The sequence below is a fragment of the Dendrobium catenatum genome, unplaced genomic scaffold, assembly GCF_001605985.2.
Source record: "Dendrobium catenatum unplaced genomic scaffold, ASM160598v2 fragScaff_scaffold_123, whole genome shotgun sequence".
NCBI lineage: Eukaryota > Viridiplantae > Streptophyta > Magnoliopsida > Asparagales > Orchidaceae > Dendrobium > Dendrobium catenatum.
The window spans coordinates 2088763-2114445 of record NW_021318585.1 but is presented as its reverse complement, the minus strand read 5'-3'; the positions used below and the strand labels follow the sequence as shown (position 1 = coordinate 2114445).

The 25683-nt window shown below is 34.2% G+C and overlaps 1 protein-coding gene across 1 annotated transcript in view; it reads right to left on the bottom strand.

Annotated features, from left to right (window-relative positions):
• Positions 1 to 6491: 6491 nt before the first annotated feature.
• LOC110099568 (uncharacterized protein At2g24330-like) overlaps positions 6492 to 25683 on the bottom strand; it is a 35693-nt gene continuing 16501 nt past the window's right edge. Inside the window, exons 3-6 of the mRNA XM_020826762.2 lie at positions 23786 to 23930; positions 8009 to 8118; positions 7365 to 7740; positions 6492 to 7055 (exon numbers count right to left, since the gene is read on the bottom strand). Coding sequence (XP_020682421.1) covers positions 6862 to 7055; positions 7365 to 7740; positions 8009 to 8118; positions 23786 to 23930 — 825 coding nt within the window. The 3' untranslated portion in view covers positions 6492 to 6861. The remainder of the gene's footprint in view (positions 7056 to 7364; positions 7741 to 8008; positions 8119 to 23785; positions 23931 to 25683) is intronic.

Here is a 25683-nt window from a genome sequence, read left to right as displayed (position 1 = left end):
GACTTAGCTCATTCTTACTGAATAGAGGATTTGTAAAGGGTAGTGTGGACACTACAGTCTTTTTATAAAAAATTAAAGATGAAATTCTTATTTTTTAAATTTATGTGGATGACATCTTATTTGGATCTTCAGATAAAAATTTGTGTGATGAATTCTCAAAAATAATGAGTAACAAGTTTAAAATGAGCATGATGGGAGAACTTAATTATTTTCTTGGATTTAGTGTGAAATAAATGAATAATGAAACATTCCTTAGCCAAACAAAATACATTAAGAATGTTTTATAAAAATATAAAATGGATAATGCTAAGCCCATGAACACTCCAATGAGCTCAACAATTTAATTAGATAAAGATATGAATAGAAAATTAGTAGACCAGAAAAAATATAGAGGAATGATCGGATCTCTCCTTTACCTGACTGTTAGTAGACCGGATATAATATTTAGTGTGTGCCTTTGTGCTAGTTTTTAAGCTGATCCTAAAGAGTCTCACCTAACTGCGGTCAAGATAATTCTTAGATATCTACTAGGTACCCCGAATTTAAGAATTTGGTATCCTAGGCACAACACTTCCTTCAAAATCTTAGGCTACTTAAATTCTAATTTTGTAGCATGTTGGACAGATAGAAAAAGCACCTCTGGTACCTGCCAATTCATAGGACAATCTTTAGTTTCTTGGTCCAGTAGGAAGCAAAATTCAGTAGCCCTTTCCACAGCCGAGGCCGAGTATATTGCAATAGGAAGTTGTGTTGCACAAGTACTACGATTAAAGCAACAAATTTTTGATCTTGGATTACCTGTAGGAACCATCTCAATCATGTGCAATAACACAAGCGTAATATGCATCTCCAAAAATCCAATTCAACACTCTCGAACAAAACATATAAACATTAGACACCACTTCATAAGAAATAATTTTGCTAAATGAGATATAGAAGTGCATCACATCACTACAAAAGATCAATTGGTATACATTTTTACAAAACCACTACCATTCGACACCTTTAGCACCTTGAGGACTAAACTAGGTGTCATAGACAATAATGCATAAAATAAAATAAAAAAACATCAAAAAAAAACTCTTCTAAGACTGTTCCTGATCATCACACACTCACCACACAAACCTGGACATTTTACAAATTTCTTATCGTACTATACGATCCTATATCGTACTGTGTGATATATCTGCCTATACAAATCACAGCACTGGCTAAAGCTTTCGTCTTTGTTCATTGTTCTGTATGATATCTATCGTATTATACGATAGAGGTGACAATTCATTCCATTTGTTCGGTACGACATTATTGATTATCGTATGGTATGATATTTTCACTTCGTATTGTACAATCCATGTCAGCGAATGGATTGGGACTACTTTATGCAGTTTGGTACGACATTATTGGTGATAGTACTGTACGATACCTCCACTTCGTACTGCACGATCCACCTCAGCAAAAATGGATGAGAACGACATAAAGTTAACTGGTATAATATAATTGTAGTTTGTGTTGTACAATACACTTGTTCATACTGTACGAAACTTTTTGTCAAAGGTCGTACCGACGACCCTCGGGACGATCGAAATCCTTCTGATCGTACTGTACGATACCCATCGTACTGTATGATTTGACCGCCTTTTGACAATTCGACTTGTCAGAGAAATTATTACACATTGTACTATACGATACCAGATCGTACTGTAATATTTAGGAAAAAGTCTACAAATCAGCCCCAATTGCAGATCACTTCACTCACATTCACCTCCTCACCTTCACTCAGCCTTTACATAATGTCGAGCTCTAGCAAGCGCGGTCGTCTCGGTGTGGGAAGCTCCTCTTCCTCTCGCTGTCACAGTGCTCATTTCTTGAGTGCTGAAAATGAGGATGCGTACCACAAGTACAAAGCCTGCATGATTACATCGTCTAAAATGCTCAATTAGGCTGCTCTAAATTTTGAGGTACTGAACCTCTTCGCTTCCACCACTTTTCAGTTCCTTCTTACATTGGCTTTCCCTACAACTCCGAACTCCTATTAGAATTTCTAGCTAACCTTACCTACACCGTCGACAGCCTGACCTTCCACTCCTTTGTTTGTCGATAAAATGTATAAATTACCAAAGCTGACATCACCCAATATATTAGGCTATCCACTAAAGGGCCTAGAGTTCGTTCCTTTCTCACAAATGAATTTGACTGGACTGATGTCAATCGTGTCCTTAGAATTAAAGCCTTCTATCAACACTTTCCCCTCATCCAAACCCTCAATCGAAATGCCAGAATAATTCAACATCTACTTAGAACTTCTATAGTACCCAAAGCTGGCGATAGAATTTGCATGACCCCTAATTTATCTGTGACTACCTATCTTATCATGTCAAACACCAAATTTGATGAGACAGACTTGATAATCGACTACATTCGAAATATGATCATAATTTGCCTCCCTACAACTCGTATAAAACAAAACATAGCCCTTGGCTACATTATCAGGTACATTCTTCAAAATAAATATCAATTAACCTTTCCCGGTGAACCCGATAACATTCTTGTTTCTAACGGATGCTTCCTTCCGTATCTTGTTTCATCAGGGGCCAAAGCCGGATGAACCCGACTTTGATGAAGAAGAAGGATACACTGCCCCAGCAGCAGCTCCTGCTCGACCACGATGGCAAGCAGCATCCCGAGCTCCTGCGCTAGCCTACCCTCACGATGATTTGGTCGAACGCTTCGATCAACTGCAGACTCATCTTGACACACACATACAATAATAACATCAACAATACAATGACGACATGTAGTGGTTTGGGGAACGATTCGTTTCGATTGATCACCGGTTTGACACAATCCTTCAACATTTCCAACCACACCCACCTCCACCTCCAAGTGTTAAGGATCCTCCTTTTTGAAATGTATCTGTGTTGTACTTTCTTTTTTGTGTTGGTTGCTCCTCTTTTTGGTGATGTCAAAAGGGGAAGAAGTTTGTTGTAGTTTGCTTATGATTATGAAATACATTTCTTTTCTTTTCTTGTCTATTTCGTATTATTCTTTATTAAAAAAACCACAAAAAAATGCCATTCAAGCTTCCCTATAACAAACATTATTTGACATCATCAAAAAGGGGGAGATTGTTGCAATCCATGACCCCTAGTTTGAGCTTTTGATGATAACAAATAATGTCGTCTTAACTTCTATTCATTGAATATCCTTTCATTTCTGCTATTATTTTTTAGTACTAACATTTCAAGAAGATCACGATTTACTCAGGACAACAAGAAGACTCAAGACTGGGTAGAGTAAGAGTGTGAGTCTGAAACAATATAATTTTCTATTTTTTTCTCTTTTCTTAAGTCTGACCACAAACTGTATGTATGTCTGAGCAACCATGCACACAAATAGGGGGAGAGGGATTTTAAAAGGAAAAAAAATGATGAAGATTTTTCTCTGTTGATCGTACTGTACGACTTTATATCGTACTGTATGATTTGATGTTGTAAAATGATTTTCTGTAAATAGATCATACTATACGAACCATATCGTACGGTACGATATGTAATAAATCCAAAACCCTAGCCGCCATATTAGTTTAAGTAAGTTCTATTAGCCGTTCATACTGTACGAAGTAATTCGTACTGTACAATTTATTTTGAATACTTACTTAAATTAACCCGTGATTAGCGGAGTAAATCAAGGTTTAATCACTGATTAGTACTCGTACTGTACTAACATGTTCGTACTATACAATGAACAGAGACGAGTTTTGATCATCCCGGACTTCGTCCTAGACGATCTCTTATTTTTGCCTAATTATGTTGTACGATGTATATCGTACCATATGATGTACAGAGCCGAGTTTTGATCGTCCTGGACTTCGTCCTGTACGATGCCTTGATTCTGACTATTCATACTTTAAGAAGTAGGTCGTACCCTATGATGTATAGAGATGAGTTTTGATCGGCCCGACTATCATCCTATACGAACATAAGAGTTGATGATAGTATCGTACGATTGTGAATCGTACCGTACGACTATATTTAGAAGTTTTTGAATTGTTCGTAAACCTTCATACCAGGACAAAGCCTGTTATACAAATCGTATTGTACGATGTGAAATCGTACTGTACGATGGTAACGACTACTTTGAAAATTTCAGGGATTTTGGAGCCCGTTTTAAGTATCAAAATAGTAATGTTTTTGAGAGAGACAAAAGAGGGAAACGTGATTAGAGAGAGAATCTTTTGGAGAGAGCTCTTGAGAAGTTTTTGGGGTTTGAGAGAGGAAGGAGAGGGTGAGCTTTGTGAGGGAGATCACACGGGTCCTCTGTTCTTGTTGCATCTTGCTCCTCCTGTGGCCTAAGAAGAACTTGTGGGAGGCTCTCTGAGTGGGAGACTCTTCTACATCCGTGACCTCGAAGGTACTCTGCCTTCTCCAGGAGGGAGAAAAATAAGAAGGTACACTACCATCGCCAGGAGGGTAACAAAAGCGCTTGGCACTCCGCCACGCCGGGTTGGTGAAAGTGAGTCTTGTGAGGGCTTCTCTGCCTTGCCGAGGGGGCAAAAGGTGAACTATAGTTTGTAGTGAAATTCCCGGAGTAGAGGACTCCGGGGAGTGGATGTAGGTCATGGTTTGACCGAACCACTATAAAATTCTGATGTGATTTTTCCTTATCGCGTTTTATTTTTGTTTGCACTTTATTTTCATTATATTTGCTTGGTGATAATTGTGAGAGAAAAAAAAATTATTGTTGCAATTTGATTTCAATTAATTGCTTCCGCATTATTTAAATTTTTCTTGTTAAAAATTTAAAAACACAAAAAATATTAGAACTCTTGCTTAGGTTTTTAATTATTGTAACAAATTTTTGCAACTTACCCCCCAAAGTAATTTTTTCCCCCCCCCCCCCCCCCCCCCCCCCCCGTCTTGCCAATCTAGTAATTTCACTTTAGTGGTATGAATGATGTAGGTCATGACAGTTTTGAGTCTTGAAACCAAAATTTTTGCAATAACTTTGTAAAAGATATTGCGAAGAGAAATTGGCATGAATGTTGACAACATCAACATGAGAAGTTTTTTTTTTTTTTTTTTTTTTTTTTTTTTTTTGAATAATGCAGAGCAATATTACTAATAGGAAAAGAGATTACAAACTAATAAAAGGATCATTTTCCTCCTCTAGCAAGCTAATAAAAGGAGGAGGAATAGAATCCCAATTACAATTATTCCAAACAAAATTACTACTATGAGCAATGTTAGCACACATATTAGCTAACTTATTGCAATATCTACTCAGTCTATTAAAAAACATATTCTTGAATTCTTTGAGGAAGTCAATCTCTTCCATTCCATCTGTAATCACCATCTTGGAAGGATCTTTATTAAGCTTATGAAGAAAATTAATGATATTTGCATTGTCATATTCTAACATCCAACCTTTTAAAATTACCTTTAACACCTGAATAGTCAATAATTCTAACCGAGCAACATCCCAATGCAATTCCTTGAAACCAAAAGCCAAAAGAAATCTTCCTTTAAAATCTCTAAATACTCCACCTACAGTAGCCTCATATGAAAGGATCAAAGAAGCATCCACATTAACTTTAAGCCAACCGGGTGGTGGAGGGTGCCAACTCTTAATCAACAGCTTATTAGGCTGATTAGCACCCCAGTAGCCCAATTTTAGGGCTCCTTTATCAACAAAAGAAGCAAGAGAAATAGCTTGAGCAGCTATGATCAAATGAGAGTCTTCCTTTACTCCAAGAGAAATAGTTTGAAGCATACATTGAAGGGGGTTGTGTATGGGAGATGGTGGCAGTGTTTTGGTGGAGGAATAGTATTTTGTGGAGGAGAGGAGGGTTCATGAAGTATTGATGTTGTTTACTTGTTTTTATTATGATTTTGAAAGAACATCTGCCAACAAATATTTTGTGACTTTTGAATGAATCATATGATTCCTTTTTAATTTGTTGCAGAGGAGATCATGAGCTTTTTGCCGTCTGCATCGTTGGCGCCGAACATAACTGATTCAACAGAACTGGATGAGTCTCAAGATTGAATTTATGCTTTCGGGAGGGCAGGCCTCGAGTCGACAATAATGTTATTTCTGGAATATTTGGTGAGCTAAAAATATTTAATTAATTACTAGTTTATTGTCATACATATGTTACAAAATTTTGATATTTAAAGAATTTTATTTCATCTCAATATATATAAGAATATTATTGTAATTTATTCACATACACTACAACACAACACAACAGCTCGATAGTTATACTAAAATAAAATATAATGATTTTTATACAGCAACATTCTATAATAACTTCACAATCTATTTTATTAATAGCTACAGCCATCCCAAATGTACCCTGAATTTTTTCATTTATAAAGAAAATTTCATTCATGCAAGCACACGGTGTCCACCGTCTAACTTCCAGCACTTCAATGCCGGTTCAAGCAATCCCTTCGAATACATAACCACCCTCAACATGTTATCTATTGCAATAAAAACAATCATAAACTTATAATTAAGAACTTGTCAAATGATTTCAAATGCTGATTAAATATCCGATCCCAAACCTTTATAACAGAAGTTTGATCGTCACTCAAGCAAACAAAAAACTAATCTCATTTCGTTAGAGGCAACTACAGAAGTTGAAACCTCCAAGACCACAATGCTAAATCTTCTGCTTTTCCCACTTAAAAAAATAATAATAATAACAAAATTTACAACAGCTCATCTTTAAAACGCCCTCACCTAAATAACTACATTCCTCCCTTTCAAGCTGTGTATCTAAGATCTCACAAGGGTAAACGATCTTAGAAGCTCCAAAGCCTCGGGAATTTCAGTAGCATTGCAGATAGCTCTTTGAAATCAATCAGCAGCAGATTCAGGCAATTCTTGAATGCTTTCAGCCACATAGTTCTTGGCTCCAGCACTCGTTACTAAGCTTGAATGGCTACCACTGACCAGCAATTCCTGATCGCCTATTTGCTTTGATGTGTTCAAAGCATGGCAGTGAGGACAATAGTAAGTTACATGTGGAAAATCCTCTTTCCTAGACAATCCTGCAGATTGTACACAAACCGTCAGATAGCAGGAAGCTATTTAGTAATTTTTTTTTTTTTTCTGCATACACTTAAGCTTCATTTGGACGGCTTTCTTTCTGCTTCTTAAAATAATTTTTTAGTATAAAAATTTTAATTTTTGTGCTAAAAAGTTGTTTCAAGAAGCGGAAAGAAAGCCGTCCCAAACGAAGCCTTAAACATCCACATTTTCTGAGAATTATGCCAGTATTTCCATGGCTGTAGTACAGTTCATGCAGATGAACCACTCATTAGCATGAATAAATGAGTGCTTGGAATAAAATAACTTACCATTATGTTTATGACAGTTACCACATATGAGAGCATAGCAATTTGATGGATCCTCGCCTACAAGCAATGCAGCTATCCGGCCTACCCACCCTCCATCAGTAGTGCCTGAACCTTTATAATGTTCGACAACCATCTGACCAGGAGCAGCAACATCATTGGAACTTTCAGGGAGCTGAGTTGTGCCCTTTTTGGCTGAAGAGTGTTTCCTTTGCCTGGAAACACCAGATTGCACCTGCTCAATACCACTGCTTTTGGTAGTGCTGGTTGTTTTGGTGGGATCATCCCCAATATGGACGTTCAAACCAGACTCTGCTCCTAGCCTAGATGCCAGAACAGTTGCCGCAGCAATCTGTGCAGCCGGATCTAGGTCATACCGCTGAAATTTAGAATCTTCAAGTTAATAGGATAATAGGAGACAGCTTTCAGAAAGGACAAAAAATGAAATTTATCTACAACAACAACAACATGAATCTTTTTTCTCCATTGTGTTCCGGTAAGAATCAAATTTTCATCTAAATTTAATAAAGAAATATCATTTCTAATATTTTCTATCAAAGTCTAATAAAAAATGAAATTATCTGCATACTAAAAAATTTGACCAAGTCAGAAATGAAAAATATAGCAACTTCGGACCATCTATCTACCTGGATAAGTTGCTGAGTGGTGTAATAGTTTGTCCTTTCCTTGAGCTCATCAATTTTTGCTTTCCTTTCAGCACGAAGCCTTTCTAGGGTATTTTGATCCTTGCGATCCACTACAGGAAGTGATAATATTAAAAAAAATAAAAAAACGAAGTGCTTTGCCGATCAGACGGTATCAAATCTAGTACTATGACAAATTAAAAATGCTTAAAAATACATCACATATTAGACGTATAAGTTGAAAACACGATTTTCATATTTAGGACCTTTTTTATCAACATAATTACACGAGGATAACATGATAGCACTATCACTAGAAAATATCAAAACTTTAGCTAAAAGCCTACATATAATACCATTCGTCTTCAACACGCCTATCAAGGATAAAAGAAAGAAAGAACTAGAAAGACAGCATGAATTTTAAGAAATCGTCCAAATTATTGTAGGTTCTTACTCCTAGCATTCATCAGTATACTCAATTGCAGAGTTCAAGCTTCTTCTTTTTTTTCTTTTTTCTTTTTTGAATAAAGGCTAAAAATACAAAAGAAAATTGATGTATGAGAAGAAAATAAAATATGATCTAATTTAAAGATGATGTCCAACAAAAAAGATGAAATGCTTTCTTCAGAAATTATTAAAGGGTTGTTTGGTTACATAGTATGAAGGATGCAAAGTAAAAGGAATACACTACAATAGTTTTAATTTTCTTGTGTTTGTATAAATAAAATTGATGCACAGCATTTCTGAGGAATTCAAAATCCCCAAATGCCTATTTTTTGGTGAATTCAAAATTTGCCTAAACCAAGAAAATTTCAAATACATTATGACTTGCAACCTCGAGCTACAGCCCTCTCAGACCAAGTCCTCAAGAACTTTGTTTAGCTTCCTCACCTCACTCTATGACCACAGCGAGTCAAAGGTTTAGACATGATTCAAGCTCTTCATCAACAATTGCTGCATCATTAGACACGCCTGAATCAATGATTGCTTCCATAGCACACATTCTCTAATGATTAAAGGTAAGCCTCGTTTCACCATTTTCAATCTCATTCTGTTGGGTTGGGCACGCAGCTTTTCCCGTAGGTTGCCACCATGGCTCCTCCTTACCTATAAGTTGAGTGGATCCTCCTTCAACAAATGGCACTCAACAATGAGAACCTATTCCATGTTTGCTGATCCTTCCCCTGTTTTCATGACCTCTTCCATTTGTTGCAACTCCTTCACCACCATTGTTCTAGCCATCATGTAGAATAAAAAGTATTCATTTCAAAATCATATTTTTTTGTTTGAAGGATACAGCTTTATCATATTTTAGTTCAGGTTTCAATTTCGCATTTTAGGTTACTGGAGCTGATAGAAAATGATGGGGAGGATGAGAATAACAAGATGGTTGATTGGATATCAATGCTTTCATCAAGAAAAACTTTCCTATGAGTCTCCAAAGTTCAATATTGTTGAATGCACATTGTTGTCATCATCAATGACCACGCCTTCATCACTCCAATCACGGATACCCACCCTGGACCTACCCATTACAAGAAAGAGAGTTTCTCATCATTTTATTTGAAAATGAATGCAAACAAAAACAATTTTGTTTCACTATATTTGACTTGCATTGAGCCAAATAACACATTGAAATTAAAATATTACTTTACTTTTAACTGGGGGATGATTAGTTTACAGAAAAAAGAGTGCAAAGAATTTCAAATACAGACATTTCAAAATTTTAGTATTTAGTTAGATGAAAAAGAAATTAAAAAAATAAGTTTTGGTGAGTTCATTTTTCACTACATAGTTCATTTTTTAGAGTATTCTAAACTCCCCCATTTTCAACCATATTCCAATTTACAAAACAAGTTGACTCTGTTGTCATTGCCTACGTCCCACCCCTGCCATTTCAGTCCATTGACCACAACCGCCTATCGACTAACGCCCACCATCTTCCACCACCACCACGAACCACTGACGACTGCCGTAGTTAGGCAATCATATTACTTCAGTCCAAAAATAACAATAATCACCTACAATTATTTTACACTCATCCAAACCAAGATCTAAAAAGTTAAATCTAGAATTGAGACGTTTTGCTTTAGTAAGCCAATGTGTAAGCCTCAAAATAAAAAAATATATATATAATAATTGAAAATTTAAAAATAACTCATAAATATGATAAAAAATGAAATAAATCATCAACATAATGACTTATTAGAAAGCAAGTATTATGATAACACAATTTTGAAATAAGATTTAAACTAAACACTAACTTAAAACTTAAATAAGCCCCAAGTATTAAGACCCAAGGCAGCAGCATCCTCTCTTTGTTATTTTTTAAGGAATCCTCATAGTTTGTGTCAAAGTCATCATCAAAATCTTCTACTATAATATTTTTTCCTATCCCCTATACCAATTAATATTGAGTTAGATATAATCTAAAATAAAAGAATAAATTAATAATACATAAAATAATTCATTATATTTAAAATTACCTTTAGATCAAACCCTACTTTTTTTTTACTAACTCGTGAAGTAGAAGCTGCTCTCAATTCAATATACCTTTTAATTTCAGCATTGATTTTTCCACTCTCATCATCATTATAAGTTCATCTTCAATTTCAATACCTTCATTACTTCTAGGTGTTACCCATTCATCAACAGATTGTAAGTCATCAACAACTAAGAAATATAATTCATCATCAATAGTTCTTTGATTCTATAATTTAAGATATCAAATCTTCAGTTTTTTACTAAATATAATATAAGCCAACTTGTTTGTGTCTTATAGCCAATCGATTCCTTCTTTTTGTATGAGCTTAATTGAAGATGTTCTGATTATGTTTTCATAATTTAAGGTGTCTATCATTCTTTTTTTTCTATTAGATATAATATAAATCAACTTGTTTATATATCATATGGACAATCGATTCCTTTTTTTATAAACATGGTTGAATGTGCTTCAATTATACTCAAATACAGAAGCTAAACAGGTTAAGCCAATAACTTTAACTGCAATTGTTTTAAATTCAAAACATCATCTCAAAATTAAGCCTACCAACATTATATACTGAAAAAAATAAATAAATTATTAACATATATTCAAACAGAAAGCTTAAACATAAACATTCAAATTTAAAATTATAAATAAATGCACATGTATTGGGAGACTGTCTTTTAATAAGCTTGAGCACTCTAAATCAAATATTTCATTCTTTAAATGAAAACCAATAAGTTGATCAATTATTTTATGGTAGTCATCTTCACGAACAAGCCAATCCATGCATGCATATAAACTACTTTTTATATCTTTATCTACATAGAAGTCATGATAATGAAATTGATAGTTTAATTAATATACAGCATCAAGAAAGTGTTGGTATAACTAATGATTCAACTATCCATCTATAATTTTTAAATTTTTTTAGAAGCACATTATTGTTCTTGCAAATCATTTCTTATGTCCTTTATAGTTTTATTCATAGCTTCATAAATAAATCTCGTTCCTGAGGTATTCTTAATTCTTAATACCTTAACAAAAAATAATGTAATCTTCAAAGTATAATTTATATTACGCTAGAAAGAATAACCTTTCATAACAATCTTTTTCACTTATTTCCCTTTCTATTTTTTTACCCAAGAACTTTTCTCTCAATCTTTACAGTCAAACATAACATTTAAGATTACCTTAACTTCTTCAATCTTTGCAAAATCAAATATGAAGTTATAAATCTACTGGTCATAGGCCAAATAATTTCTCTATCAATAAACTTTCTCATTAAACTAAATGCCTAATAGTGATTGACACTAAATTTGTTAATATTTTTTGCCTTTAACAAAATAGATTTGTGTTGAGGCAACTATCCCAACCTTTAAAACATTAAATCAATACAGTGAGCAACACATGTAGTCCAATAAAAATGCCTTATCTTCTCAATTAATAATCTTCATGCAATTTTATAAGCACTTGCATTATCTTTAACAACTTGAACAATCAATATATTTCCTACTTTCTCAACAAAATCATCTATCATTTGAAATAATAGTTCTGCATCATTCATAATTGTTGAAATATCAACAAATTTTAGAAATACAATAGCATAGAGAACATTAACAAAGAAGTTGATGATATTCCACTATCAAATATCTTACTATCCATCTGATATTATGGTCACTCATGTCTTCTTTCCTTCATCAACCATCATTATCGTTGTCTTAACCTCATCATCTAACATTCAGGCCCTCAACTCATACACTCTAATTCTTCACTTCATCAACCATCTGTATCATTGTCCTACCCTCATCTAACAACAACAACAACAATATCAACCCTTTATCCCATAATGTGGGGGCAACTATAAGAATCCTTTTTCTCCACTGTGTCATGTTAAGAGTCAAATTCTCATTTAAATCTAATAAAGAAATGTCATTTTTAATATTTGCTAATCAAGTCTTTTTAGGTCTACCACTACCTTTCTTAATATAATTCAAATCCAATGCATCTACTTTTCTAACTGAATCATCAGAAGGCCACTATTTTATGTGACCAAACCATCTAAGGTGACTCTCTCTAATTTTATTTTTTGTAGGAGCTACACCAACCTGTTTACGTATATACGCATTTCGAATTCTGTCTCTAAGAGTAAAGTCATTCACATGAGCATTCTCATCTCCGCAACACAACTTAATATTATGCTTATCAACACAACTTAATATTATGCTTATCTTTTAATTGCCAACATTTTGCACTATAAAGCATTGCAAGTCTCACCACCATCTTATAGAATTTTCCTAGAAGTTTGAGGGAGACTTTTCTATCACACAACAAGCTTGTTGCATTCCTCCACTTCAACCATCCAACTTAATTCTACTAATAACATCCCCATTTATTTCACCATCACTCTGAACAATAGATCCAAGATATCTAAAATGATTACTCTTATTAATGACTTGATCACCCAAAGTCACAATCCCCCATTAGATTTATTACTACTAAAATTACACTAGATATTTATTTTTAGATCTACTCAAACAAAAACCTTTAGGTTGACCTCCATAATTCTAGTTTTCCTTCAACTCTCTCTCTAGTACTATCAACAAGAAGAATATCATCAGCAAAAAGCATACATCATGGTACAACTTATTGCTAATGACTAAGGAGAACATCCTATGATGCACCGACACTTCTCCTCAAAGAGGCGTGCAGTGTCCGACGCATATCAGACACGACACGCGTCCGACACTCTTCCGACACATGTCGGACACGCCAAAAACGTGTCCAATTAAAAAAATATTAAATACAAATTGGACACATGTGTCTGACACACGTATCCTAAATATTTTATGAATTTTTTAAATATAATTTATTGTATTTAAAATTTTTACTTATTTAAAATATAAAAAATATGTTTCTTATTTCTTATCCACAACATCAAATCAATCATCTGCACTTGATACCCCATTCATCAATATTTTCATTTTCATTTATCTTTGGTGGGTTACCGCTTTGATTTCACAATAATGCTCGATATCATCTGAACATCGACGTCTGACATCGTTACAACATCAACATTTCAAAACGATCACCATATCAAAGTCTGACGATGTCTTTATATTGATGCTCGATGCTAGCAATTTCTACATCGACAAATTGACATCTCATCTTTGTCCAACGCCTTCTCAACATCGACGACCAACACTCTCTCAACATTGACGATAAACGCCCTTTAACATTGACGATCAATATTTATTGCATAACATCATTGCCCGAGTCTCGACAGCATCGTCATCTCCTCTCTCGATAACTGATAAACGACATCAACGTCCGACTCATGACATCCTAATATTAATCATTTTAAGCTTAAATTTTAGTTAAATAACTTATTATTTCTAAATTATTTTTAAAATTATATTTATTCAATTTTTATATACTATTTTTAAAATATAAAAAACTATAATACCGTGTACAACCCGTGTTCGTGTCCTATATTTTCAATAATTGACATGTCCCGTGTCCGTGTCGTGTCGTGTCCGTGTTTGTGTATCATAGAGAACATCCAAGACTATAACAAAAAGATATGGGCTTAAAGATGATCCTTGATGTAATCCAATAGAAATAGGAAAATACCATGTCAAACCACCTTTTGTTTGAATACAACAGCTCCTACATACATATCCTTAATGACTTGATATAAGCATTATTAACCCCTTTCTTTTTAGAACTCTCCATAACGCTTCTCTTGGAACTTTATCATAAGCTTTCTCAAAATCAATAAATATAATATGAAGATCCTCCTTATTCTCTCTATATTTTCCCATCAAACCTCACAAAAAATGTATAGCTTCCATAGAAGACCTAGCCGATATGAATCCAAGTTGAATTTGAGAAATATTAGTATCACGTCGCAACTTATGCTCTATAACAATCTTGTGCATCACCTTTATTCTTAAAAATTAGAATCAACACACTCATTCTCCACTCATCTAACATCTTTTTAGCCTTCAAAATAATATTAAAATTTTTAGAAAGCCAAGTAATTCCTCCATTTCCCAAGTATTTTCACACCTCTATTAGAATATCATCAGATCCAAAAGCTTTCCACACTTCATTTTCTTTAAAGTCTCTCTAATATACGTCTACAAAAACTAAGATCTTTATTTTCATTTAAGATGTTAAGGTCACTGAAATCAATCATATTCTCATAATCTTCATTGAAAAACTTAGCAAAACATCTCATCCACCTTTATTGAATATCCTCTTCCTATGATGCACCGACACTCCGTTTTAAGAGGCAATGCAGTGTCGAACACGTGTCGGACACGGACACGCGTCCGACACGGCACGGACACGTGTCCGACACGTTCTGGGTGTGTCCGGACTTAAAAAAATAAAACTTGAGCCGGACACGCGTGTCCGGTTATTTCATATTTTAAATAAAAAAAAACTCATAAGGGCACGCACAGCCCTAATCCCGTGCGTTTCATTCATTCGAGCGAGAGAGAGGAGTCGCCGTCCCGAGCGAGAGAGGAGTCGCCGTCCCGAGCAGATTCCGGATCTGTAAGTTCGACGAGGAAGTTACAACATTTTGATCGGAAGCAACGCCGGGGAGCTCGCACGCTGCGAAGGTAACATTCACCCTTTCGCGCGCTTCTTCGGCCAAATCCCGTAAATCCTGCTGACCTGCTCAAATCCTGTTGCCAAAGAACCCCTAAATGCGACTCCTCTGACCTGATTCCTGTTACAGGAAACTTAATTTTTTCTACAATTCCATTGAAGAGGGGAAACCAGCTGGTTTTACATTTGGGCATTGTCTTCTTCATTTGGAAGGAGAAGAAGGTATGTGAGATTCATTACAATTTTGTTAATTTTGGTTTGATTAGCATCTGTTCCGTATGCTAGGAGTAAGATGCATGATTGTGAATCCTAGATATGCCATGACTTGATATGGAAAATAACAGATTTGTTGTAAAAGAAGTTCCGATCTGAAAGCAAATTGATTTTGAAATTAAGGTTGTTGAATTGTTTATGATTAATGGCCTTAATGAGGATATCATTCGTTTGACATATGTAGTGGTGTAAATCACTTCAATTTATTTTCTTCTTTCATGATTTATCTATCAATCTTCTTTGTGTAGCCCAATCAAGGAGATAGGATTTTTAACAATGCTGATTATAGCTTGGTTGTCACACATCATCATTATTGATTATTTAATATGAAAATTTAATGTCTTCTAAAAGTTTTTTTAGTCAAATACCTTCACAAATCTCTTGAACCATAACCTTGAAATCTTCTCTTGCACTACTTTAGGCAACTACCACCTATTTCTCACTACTCCAAGTGACTAAGTTTTCCCATATAAATGTGGATTTCTGATCATTTATATATGTTCCTTTCTTGATAAAGAACTGATCAGAAATTTTATTTTGATAAATTCAATGTGACTTTCAATGTTTAATGACTTCTCCCACTTGAGAATGTTAGCTGTTGCCGAAACTCGTTTTGCCTCTGTAATAATCATGTTGAGAAGATTCAAGCAAATTAAAAATGCTCTTCAATCTATGGTGATTAGTGAGAAGTGGTCTTGCTATCGAGAAGATGATGTTGGGAAGGCAAGGTATGTTAAAGAGAAGATCTTAGATGATTTGTGGTGGGATAATGTAGAATACATTTTGGATTTCACTGATCCAATCTATGATATGTTGAGAGAGGCTGACACAGATAAATCATGTCTACATTTGATTTATGAAATGTGAGATTCTATGTTAGCAAAAGTTCGAGAAATTATTTACAGACATGAAAGAAAGTCACATGAAGAAGACTCAAATTTTTGGAGTGTTGTTAATACCATTCTTGAGGATAGGTGGAGCAAAAGCAACACATCTTTGCATTGTTTGGCTCATTCATTAAATCCAAAGTACATTCATATTCATCTTTTAAATTAATTTAAATTTCTTTGTTAATGAACATGTAATTTTATATGCTTTATATTATTTGAAGGTATTCAAGTAAAGAATGGCTTCTAGAAGACCCTCAACGTGTTTCACCACAAAAAGATTTAGAGGTTTCAAATATGAGAAAGATATGCTTGAAACGATATTTTTCAAATGAGGAGAGAAGAAAAATTAATATAGAACTTGCTAAGTTCTTTGGATATTTAGAGGATTTCGGTGATCAAGAATCTTTGGTTGATAGATGGAGGATGGATCCAAAAATGTGGTGGTTAATTCATGGAGCGTCGGCACCTCTTCTTCAAACAATAGCAATAAAACTTCTTGGTCAAGTATCATCCTCTTCATGTTGTGAGAGAAATTGGAGCACATACTCATTTATTCAATCAATGAAAAGGAATAAAATAACTCCACAACGAGCTGAAGATTTAGTTTATGTGCATATAAATCTTCGTCTTCTATCAAGGAAAACCCCACTTTATATGACAGGTGATAACAAGATGTGGGATGTTGCTGGAGATGGGTTCGAGTGCCTTGATGAAATGGGATTATTGGAGGTTGCAAATCTTTCTTTAGATGAACCAGAGTTGGAAGCAATGATATTCAATGATGATGATATTGAAGGCCAAAGACCAACATCTGAATCTAATTCTATCATTCCCTCTATTGAGTAGTTGAACTTTCATGTTGTACTAAATGGTTTTTTGGTTATATTTTTGTGGTTGTACTAGACATTTTGTACTAAACATCTTTATGTTATGAGCTAAACAAGTTATCATGACTTTGATTTAATATTGCTTGTCATTTTTAATATAATATTACCTTAATATTATATTTAAAATTATTATGTCGTGTCCACGCCGCACCCGTGTCCTATATTTTTAAAAAATGCCGTGTCCCGTGTCCGTGTCGTGTCGTGTCCGTGTCGTCGTGTCCGTGTCCGTGCATCCTAGTCCTCTTATAATAAAAGCACTTTTTGATCTTCAACCTTAATGACTCCACTTGAACTAAATCCTTACTACTCCTATCTCTTTATTTGGCTAACTTATACATATATCATTCGCCCTCTTTAGTATCAAATCTATTATATAAATCATTAAAAGCTAAAAATTTTGCATCAATTATTTCTTTCTTAGACTCCTTATGGACCTCTTTATATCTTTCTCAATAATCAAAATTTTTACATCTAAACTAATTTTTATAACAAAACTTCTTATTTTTTTATTCTTTCTTGCACATTTTAATTCCACCACCAACTATTTTTACTATTTGAAGCTTTTCCCTTTGATGCTACAACACATCCTTTGCAACATTCTTAATATCACTAGTTAATTTTTTCTCACATAATGTTAGCTTTCTCATACATAGACAAAATCTTAAGATCTAGAATCTTATTAACAAAAACATTTTTATTAATATTCTTTCAAAAATATTATAGAATTTTATTCTCCATCTAACATTATAGAATTTTATTTTTATAAAAACACCTAACAATGTTCCATACTCTACTCCTAAGTTCCTTTGTAGCAGTTGAGAATTAATATTCTCATCATCAAGGTTTGAATCAAATCTATCTATAGGTCTTTGAGGGTCTGTATTAGAAGAAACAAAGTGACTTATACTTTTTGGTTTATCACGTTAGGAATCAAAACACGAGCTATTTCTAAGCATCTCATATATATTTATTTATGTCACTTATTTGACAGTAACATACTTCTTCAATTAATCAGTGCATTTTTTCACTTCATTAAGCACATTCGCACAATGTCCAATATTGATATGTGTGCAAGCCAAGTGATCCTTAAGCCTCTCAACACCTCCAGTGATCTGATTCTCACAAAAATTATATTTCACGTAAATATGACCCTTCTTTGCACCTTCACTTGGCACTTCAACTTAAGTGCCACATTCTAAAGCCATATCATTCTTTTCTTGAGCCACCAAACATTCTAATAAATAAATAAATAATTAATAATAAGACCATTATATAAAAAAAAAAAGATCTTAAGAAAATATATGTATAATCACTTTTGATAAGATAATCTTGTACCTTCTTCAGTAGATTGGAGACATTTAAGCATGATTTAGCCAAAATTTTATCAAATAGCTAAAATGACAACTATAAATCCTGTAGAAACTAAACATGTTCCTTCTTCGATGGATTTGAGCAGGATTTAAGCATGATTTAGCCTAAATCTTGCCAAACAACAAAAATGACAACTTTAAACTGTAGAAATATAAATCACATTCCTTCTTCAATTGCTTTGAGCAGGATTTAAGCATGATTTAGCCTAAATCCTACCAAATTGCAAAATGACAACTATAAATACTACAAAAACTTTAATCTTGTTCCTTCGGTGAAATTGAAGAGGATATAAGCATGATTTGTCTTAAATCCTGCCAAATAGCAATAAGAACATCTTTAAATCCCGCAGAAATATTGATGCAGGACAAATATGAAAATTTGATTTTGATAAGGATTTTGCACGCTTATTGAGTAAGAGCTAATTAATTAAAGTTTTAAGATGATTCAAACAATGAAATAAAACCAAAGAACAGTAAACACAAGCTTAGATCAAGTTACTTGCGAAAAGTTAAAACCACATAATAATCAATTGCTCTAGATGTTGCAAACGAAATGGGTTTCAACAAGAAATCCCTAATCTAACAATAAGAATAATGCTAAGAGAGATCTATCACACCACTCCTAATAAATGTTAGGCTTTAGCAGGAAGAATTAGCACAACTTTTGATGAATCAATTAGAACTACAATTGAGAGCGACTAAAAGATAAAAGAGTGGGAGGAAAGATCACCCAAGTAAACAAGACAAATGAAGCTCCGGTGTGGAGTTTACGTGCTTGAGAGGAAGTAGACAACAACCTTGATTCTTCTCGTTGTCTTTGGACAACAATCTGATTTCAAAACCCAGCGAAACAGCAATATGAGGTATCTACGGATGCTGGACAGCAACTTTGACACTTGGAAAATTCTGGGCAGCAACCTCTAATGCTTGTATAAACCTTGGGCAGCTGTTATGGGCTGCTGGAAGCTTTTAAACAGCAACTTTAGACTTACAATGATGCAGAACAGAAATTATAACAGCAGGGACAGCTGCTTTTACTGGGGGTGAATTCTGGGAAAACCAAGTACGGGTGAAGGAAATTCTGGCAGCAGGCTTGGAGAACAGGAAACACATAACGGGTGGAGTTTGGGAGGAATTTGGAAAAGGTAGATCTAGCAAAGCTGCTAGAGAAGAGGCGGGTGGGTATTGGCCAAGTTTTGGAAATATTTCCAACTTGAGGGGGGCTGAATTTTGTGGACAGAAATTGAGGTGGGCCTTGGAGATTTCGGCCAAGAGAAGAGGTGGGGATGAGGGATTTGTTTCCAAACTCTAATGTTAGGATTTGGAAAGTATTTAAGAGTGGTGGGCTTTTGAAAATTTCGGCCAAGGAGGGAGCATGAGATTTGAAAATGTTTCTAAAGTGGAGAATTGGATTTTAGGAAAGAATTCCTAATCCAATCCCTAAGGGGGCCGGCGAGATTAATGGCCTTGGAGGGAATTAAGGGGAGGGATTAAAGGTTTCTTGTTTTGGGTTTAGGAATTAGAAAAGGTTTTAATTGAGTCCAAATGAATTTGAAATTCAAATTGGTTTAAATTTAGAAACTTTCCTAAAATAAATTTTCTTAAATTAGGAAAGAAAATTTTAAATTCAAATTGTTTGAATTTTGAAATTAGACCTTCCCAAATCAAGAGTAAGTATTTATGGAAAGTATTCAAATAGAAATTTGAATTTCGGAGGGAGGAGGGGGATGAGGCCGGCGGCTTGATGGATTTGAGAGGGAAATTTCGGTGGGGTGGTGAGGAGGTTGTGGTTCGTCAGATGATGGTAGGGATGGAATTGAGTTTACCCGATGGCGAGTGGAGGTTGTATGGTGGCCGGCGGCTTGTGGGATGGGATGGGCTTCACGGTCAGCGGCTTGGTAACAAAGGAAGAAAGAGAGATAAAACAAAGAACCACGAACCCGGCCATCTCTAAGGTTGGTGGGTGATCCAACTTCCCTCCCAAGGGATCTCTCCAAAGCTCTCTCCTAGAACTCTCACAACTCAAAGAACACATGTGCAGGAATTTTTTTTTATCATTCATTCATTAACCCTCTAAGGAGAAGAGGGAAACTTTAAATAGCCAAATACATTAAGGGAAATAACAAAGACACTATTGCCCCTATAGCATACATAAGACAAAGCCCTCAAGTGAGGATAAAAAGGAAAAAAGAACAATAACAAATCAAATACATAAAATAGATCAAAATAAATAGGCACGATCATAGCAGTAGATCTCTGATGTCCTCATCAAATATACATCATGTTCCTTCTTTGGTAGATTTGAGCAAAGATTTAAACATGATTTAGCACAAATCCTACCAAACAGCAAAAATGAAACTTTAAATTCTATAGAAACTTTAATCTTGTTCCTTCTACGGTAGATTTAAGCACAATTTAGCCTAAATCTTGCCAAACACTAGAAAAAAAAATTTAAATTCTTCATGAATTTAAATCCCATTCCTTCTCTATTTTGCTTTAACAAAATTTCGTAAAATAAGTGCGCAAAAGGAAAGAAAGATCACTACCTTCACTATGAGCTCGCGTCGTGACTTTTGATCTGACAAGAATATTGTTGTTTAAGTAGAGAAGAAGCTTCCATGAGCAACACTTTCAAAACTCTAAAAGCAAGTAAAGCCGAAGCAACAATGAAGAAATCTTGGGAGCTTGCATTTTGGAAACAGACTTGATTCCTATATCCAGCTCGCATGGTAGAGACAGGCACGACATTGAGGTGTTGCACTGCTACTCGTGTGTTGAGGATGAACTTGACGTCGAGACGCTACAAAGAGCTCTTGCACAACCTCTCTATCCCGAGACCTACTCGATCCTCCTAGCATGTGTGTGGATGGGGATGGTAGGAAGTATTAGGTCATATATTTAAAAAACCCTATGCATTTGAGGCGGCGCCTCTAAATGCTTCGTACGAAAAAGCTGCAAGCCTCACCATAACTGATGAGGCTTAAGACTCGAGGAGCCGATCGTGTGCCTCAAATAATGGCCCTCGACTTTCTAAACCATAATCCAAACAACTACAAATATTTCCAGAATGTTGCATTCCTTTTGTATTGTATTTCCTTTTCCTTTGCATTCTTTTTTCAATCATTTATAAAATACATGCATTCTAAATACCATACATTTCAATGGCACAAAATGGTACGTGTCATGGCATGCGATGCGGCAAGGTGCACATACGGCGATATTTGCTTGGTACGGCACATCAAAATAGTGAATGCTATTTGTACCATATGATCAATGGCACAAGGATCAAATGGCGCACACTATTTTGTTAACAAGTTAAAATTTTCAAATTACAAATTAAAGTAAAACTTTTTAAAATTTAAATATTAATATCATAATTAATGATTAATTAATTAAATATCAAAATAATAAAATATCAAAAAATATATATATATATATTATTTTACATTGTGCGTTATATTTAAAATGGTGCACGCCACACCATGAGCTATGCGCCATGGCTCCACGAGGAACTTTGTGCCATGGAGCACCATTCGTCATTGACAAATATGCTAAATACATCCAACCAAATAATGGAAGAAATCTTATAGAAAAGTATAATTAATAGAAACATGAAATATAGATCAATGAAAATGTGAAATTGGGTTAGTGGTGAAGAAAATGCATAAAGTTAAAGCTATTAGGTCTAAATATGATATCAAATATTGGAGAGTCATTAGAGATATCGAAATAGTTTGTTAAAAAAATATTTTCATTAAAGCTAAAGAAAGATACTAAATGATTGAAGTAATAAGAATATAACAAAAATAAAAAAAAAATTCAAAGTAGTAATTAAAAGGGAAGCAAACTTATGATTCATATAATAAAACTGTGGGAGAGCATAGGCTTAAAAATAATGAGATTAGTGATTAAAAAAGTGATTTATTTTTTAGCTAAAGCAACAAATGTAAAAGTATCTTTAGAGCATAGAAAGGATATTCATATGAGCTTTATTAATCTAAGAAGGCATGTGATTGGGCACTATGAAAATTGGTTTGGTAGGCACTATGGTCGATAATATATTAAAAGTATGTCAAAAATATTAAAGATATGTAATGTGTTAAAGATGAGTTAAAATTATTAAAGATGTGTATGACACAATATTAACTAGTATTAAAAATAATTGAGAAGTGGAAAATTTGTTTTCTAAATACACCAAGGAAAGAATATTCAAAGTGACCTACCATGATATGTTATTTGAAGATGATGTCATTCTAATTTGTAAAATTTCTACACAAACTAACTGACAAGTTTAAACAATGAAGGAAATATTTAGATGGCAGTAAAAAATCATTGTAGCATATGGTGTGAAATAAATAAGAATTAATATGTATTTGTGCTAAAACTATAAATGATTAATTAGGAAATTATTATAAAAATATATAATATGAACATCACCTACTATTTGAAGATAAATAGTATAAAATAGACTTGGGTTAATTGGGTATGTACAACAAAAAATAGGAAGCGAATCAATAAAAATATAGATAAATTATGTGAAAGGATTATGAATGAAAATAGGTAGGTCAAAGGTTACAAAGATAAAATTGTAAGAAAAAGATTAATGCATGAAAAATATGGATTCATAATCAAGATCAAAGAGTTGGGATAAGGCTAATGGTGAAAATATTAAAATGAAAAAGAAAAAAATAATAATAATAAAAGGAGATAACATGGTAAAACTCTTCCGACTAAACTTAATCACCATTGTGGCTAAAGTTAAATACAAGAATAAAGGAGCTAAGACCACAAAATTCCTACCACAGTGATCACTATGAAATAGAAATTCTACTGCAGAAGGAAAGCGCTATCTTGAACCTCTTAACAAACTCAATCAAAATGCCTGACATCTTTACCACGAAAGAGAGAGACCAAGATATCATGCAATAATGTTTTTAGATTTTCTAGCAGCATGGATACTTCACGAGACTGATATATGCACACTTCAATGACTGGCTTCCTAAATTATTCCATGTGATTTTCAAACAAGTGTACGTAAAACACTTTTTTAAACACTAACACGGACACTAGTACTGCTACAACATTCACACGTCTAACTTCATCCATATAACAAAGCTTTAGCAAAATAACATATTCATTCACAAACGTACAGCGTGATTTACATGAACACAAAAAGCAAGGTAAGCTTAAACTTTGACTAAGAACAATATTTTCTTAATAATTAAAAGATTGAAAGCGGAGTTTAGGATAATTACACATCCTTGTTAAGCATTCAAGCAATGAGTAGACAACATAAGACAAGCCCGGAAGAAGAATTGCAGGCAAAGTTCGAAAGAACTTCATAGGACCAGTTAAATCCAGTGACCTTATTGCTGTAACAGCAACAGCAACTGCCACAACCTAGTAAAAGAAACAAGTTATAATAATCAATGATAAAAGATTTTCTTTCAAAAATAATGTAAACGTAGTTGGACCCGGAAAATAAATAATCATAGAGAGAAACAAGCATGTCATGTCCTTAACATCAGGGGATGCAGGTGCAACTGAACAAAAGAAAGGCGCTAAGAGTGATATACAAAGAAAACAAAGCCCAATAAAAATATACAACGTGAGCAAGCACAACTTTCCCTTAATATCTCAGGAAATAAACCACAAGTTAAAGGTAAAACTCCGATAATTTAGGATCCGCATACATGCCATGCTTCTAGCACATTTTAAACAAGAAAATTAGTACAATTGTAACTAATTTGACTGTAACAACAGTAGCTTTATTCATTAATCATGCATACAAATGAAGTTATCCCATGTACCCATTTCTTAATTTCCAAGACTGAGTACTATAGTAAGTGTCATCATTAACAGCAGGATCAGTGCTGAATGCGCCATCATTTCTAAATTTTCAAAACTGGGAACTATAGTTTTGAAAGTGTCATCATTATCAGCAGAAGTTGAAAAAACAGCAATCTTATACAAACTATTTCCGCCAGCATATTATGTGCAATATAAGACATTTGTTCTTGTAGACTAAATCATTGAACTTTGACCAAGATAGACAAAGAAGTTGAGAGTTTTCCATGGAGCACCTTTTTCAAGGGTATCTATAGCTATCAGAGAACCTCGTTTTAAATTTCTTGCTTTCAGTTTTATGCATGGATAATTTTAATATATTTTACCCACATAATGGAGGTAAAACAAAAAGGGCAAATAGCCAGTATCGAAGCTCACCCCAATTGAAAGGGTTTGATGCACACAATCATAACTTTGCATTACACAAAAGTTAATTTAATGACTTAAACCATTATCTTCAACCAAGCCCTTGTTCAAATCAGCACATTTTACTTCCCTATTGGTTTGTTACCCAATCAATCAAGCATAAAATAGTTGAAAATTGATTTAGGCGAATAGGCTAAAGGTAGAAAGTATACCCATAAGATTATAAATAAAATCAGTGTTGAAAGACTTGACAGCCAAAATGCACAAAACAAAGACAAAATTGTTAAAAGCTCTATAAGAAAGACTTTTCACGAATTAGAGTTTACTTCTTACATGGCATAATGCACTGATAGGAATGAATGAGAAAGGACCAGGCATATATTGATCGTTCAATCATGTTTATCTTGACACTTAAAGAGAAACACCGGCATAATCTAAACAATTTCATTTAATGATTCATAAAAAAGCCCCATATATTGTGGCAAACAAGCCTGTTATTTAAATAGCACAGATTGAATTCCCCAAATTCATTATTAATTTGTTATAGTCTAGCCTAATAGGTAACCAAGTTCAAATAAATGAACAAAAATGAAAGAGGGAAAACAAGTCTCTCTCTCTCTTTTCTTATATATATATTGGCTTTATTTTTTCTCCTAGCGCCTCTACAAATTAAGCGATTGGGATAAGATGGCTGGAGACACACATGGAAGAAATAGTGCGTGCAGGTGGTTCCCAATAATTTTTTTTTATGATCACATACTCTTCTTCTAGAAGAATTAAGCCATCAGAGGTAACAGAAAATGATCCAAGCCATCAATCCATAACAGCAAAGGGAACATGATTTTCCTCCTACACCTTGCCCTCATCTTGAACCCACAAGGTGTAAGAATCGTGGAGGGTATTTAATTTTGGGATAGAGCCGAGGAGGTCTACCGTAGCA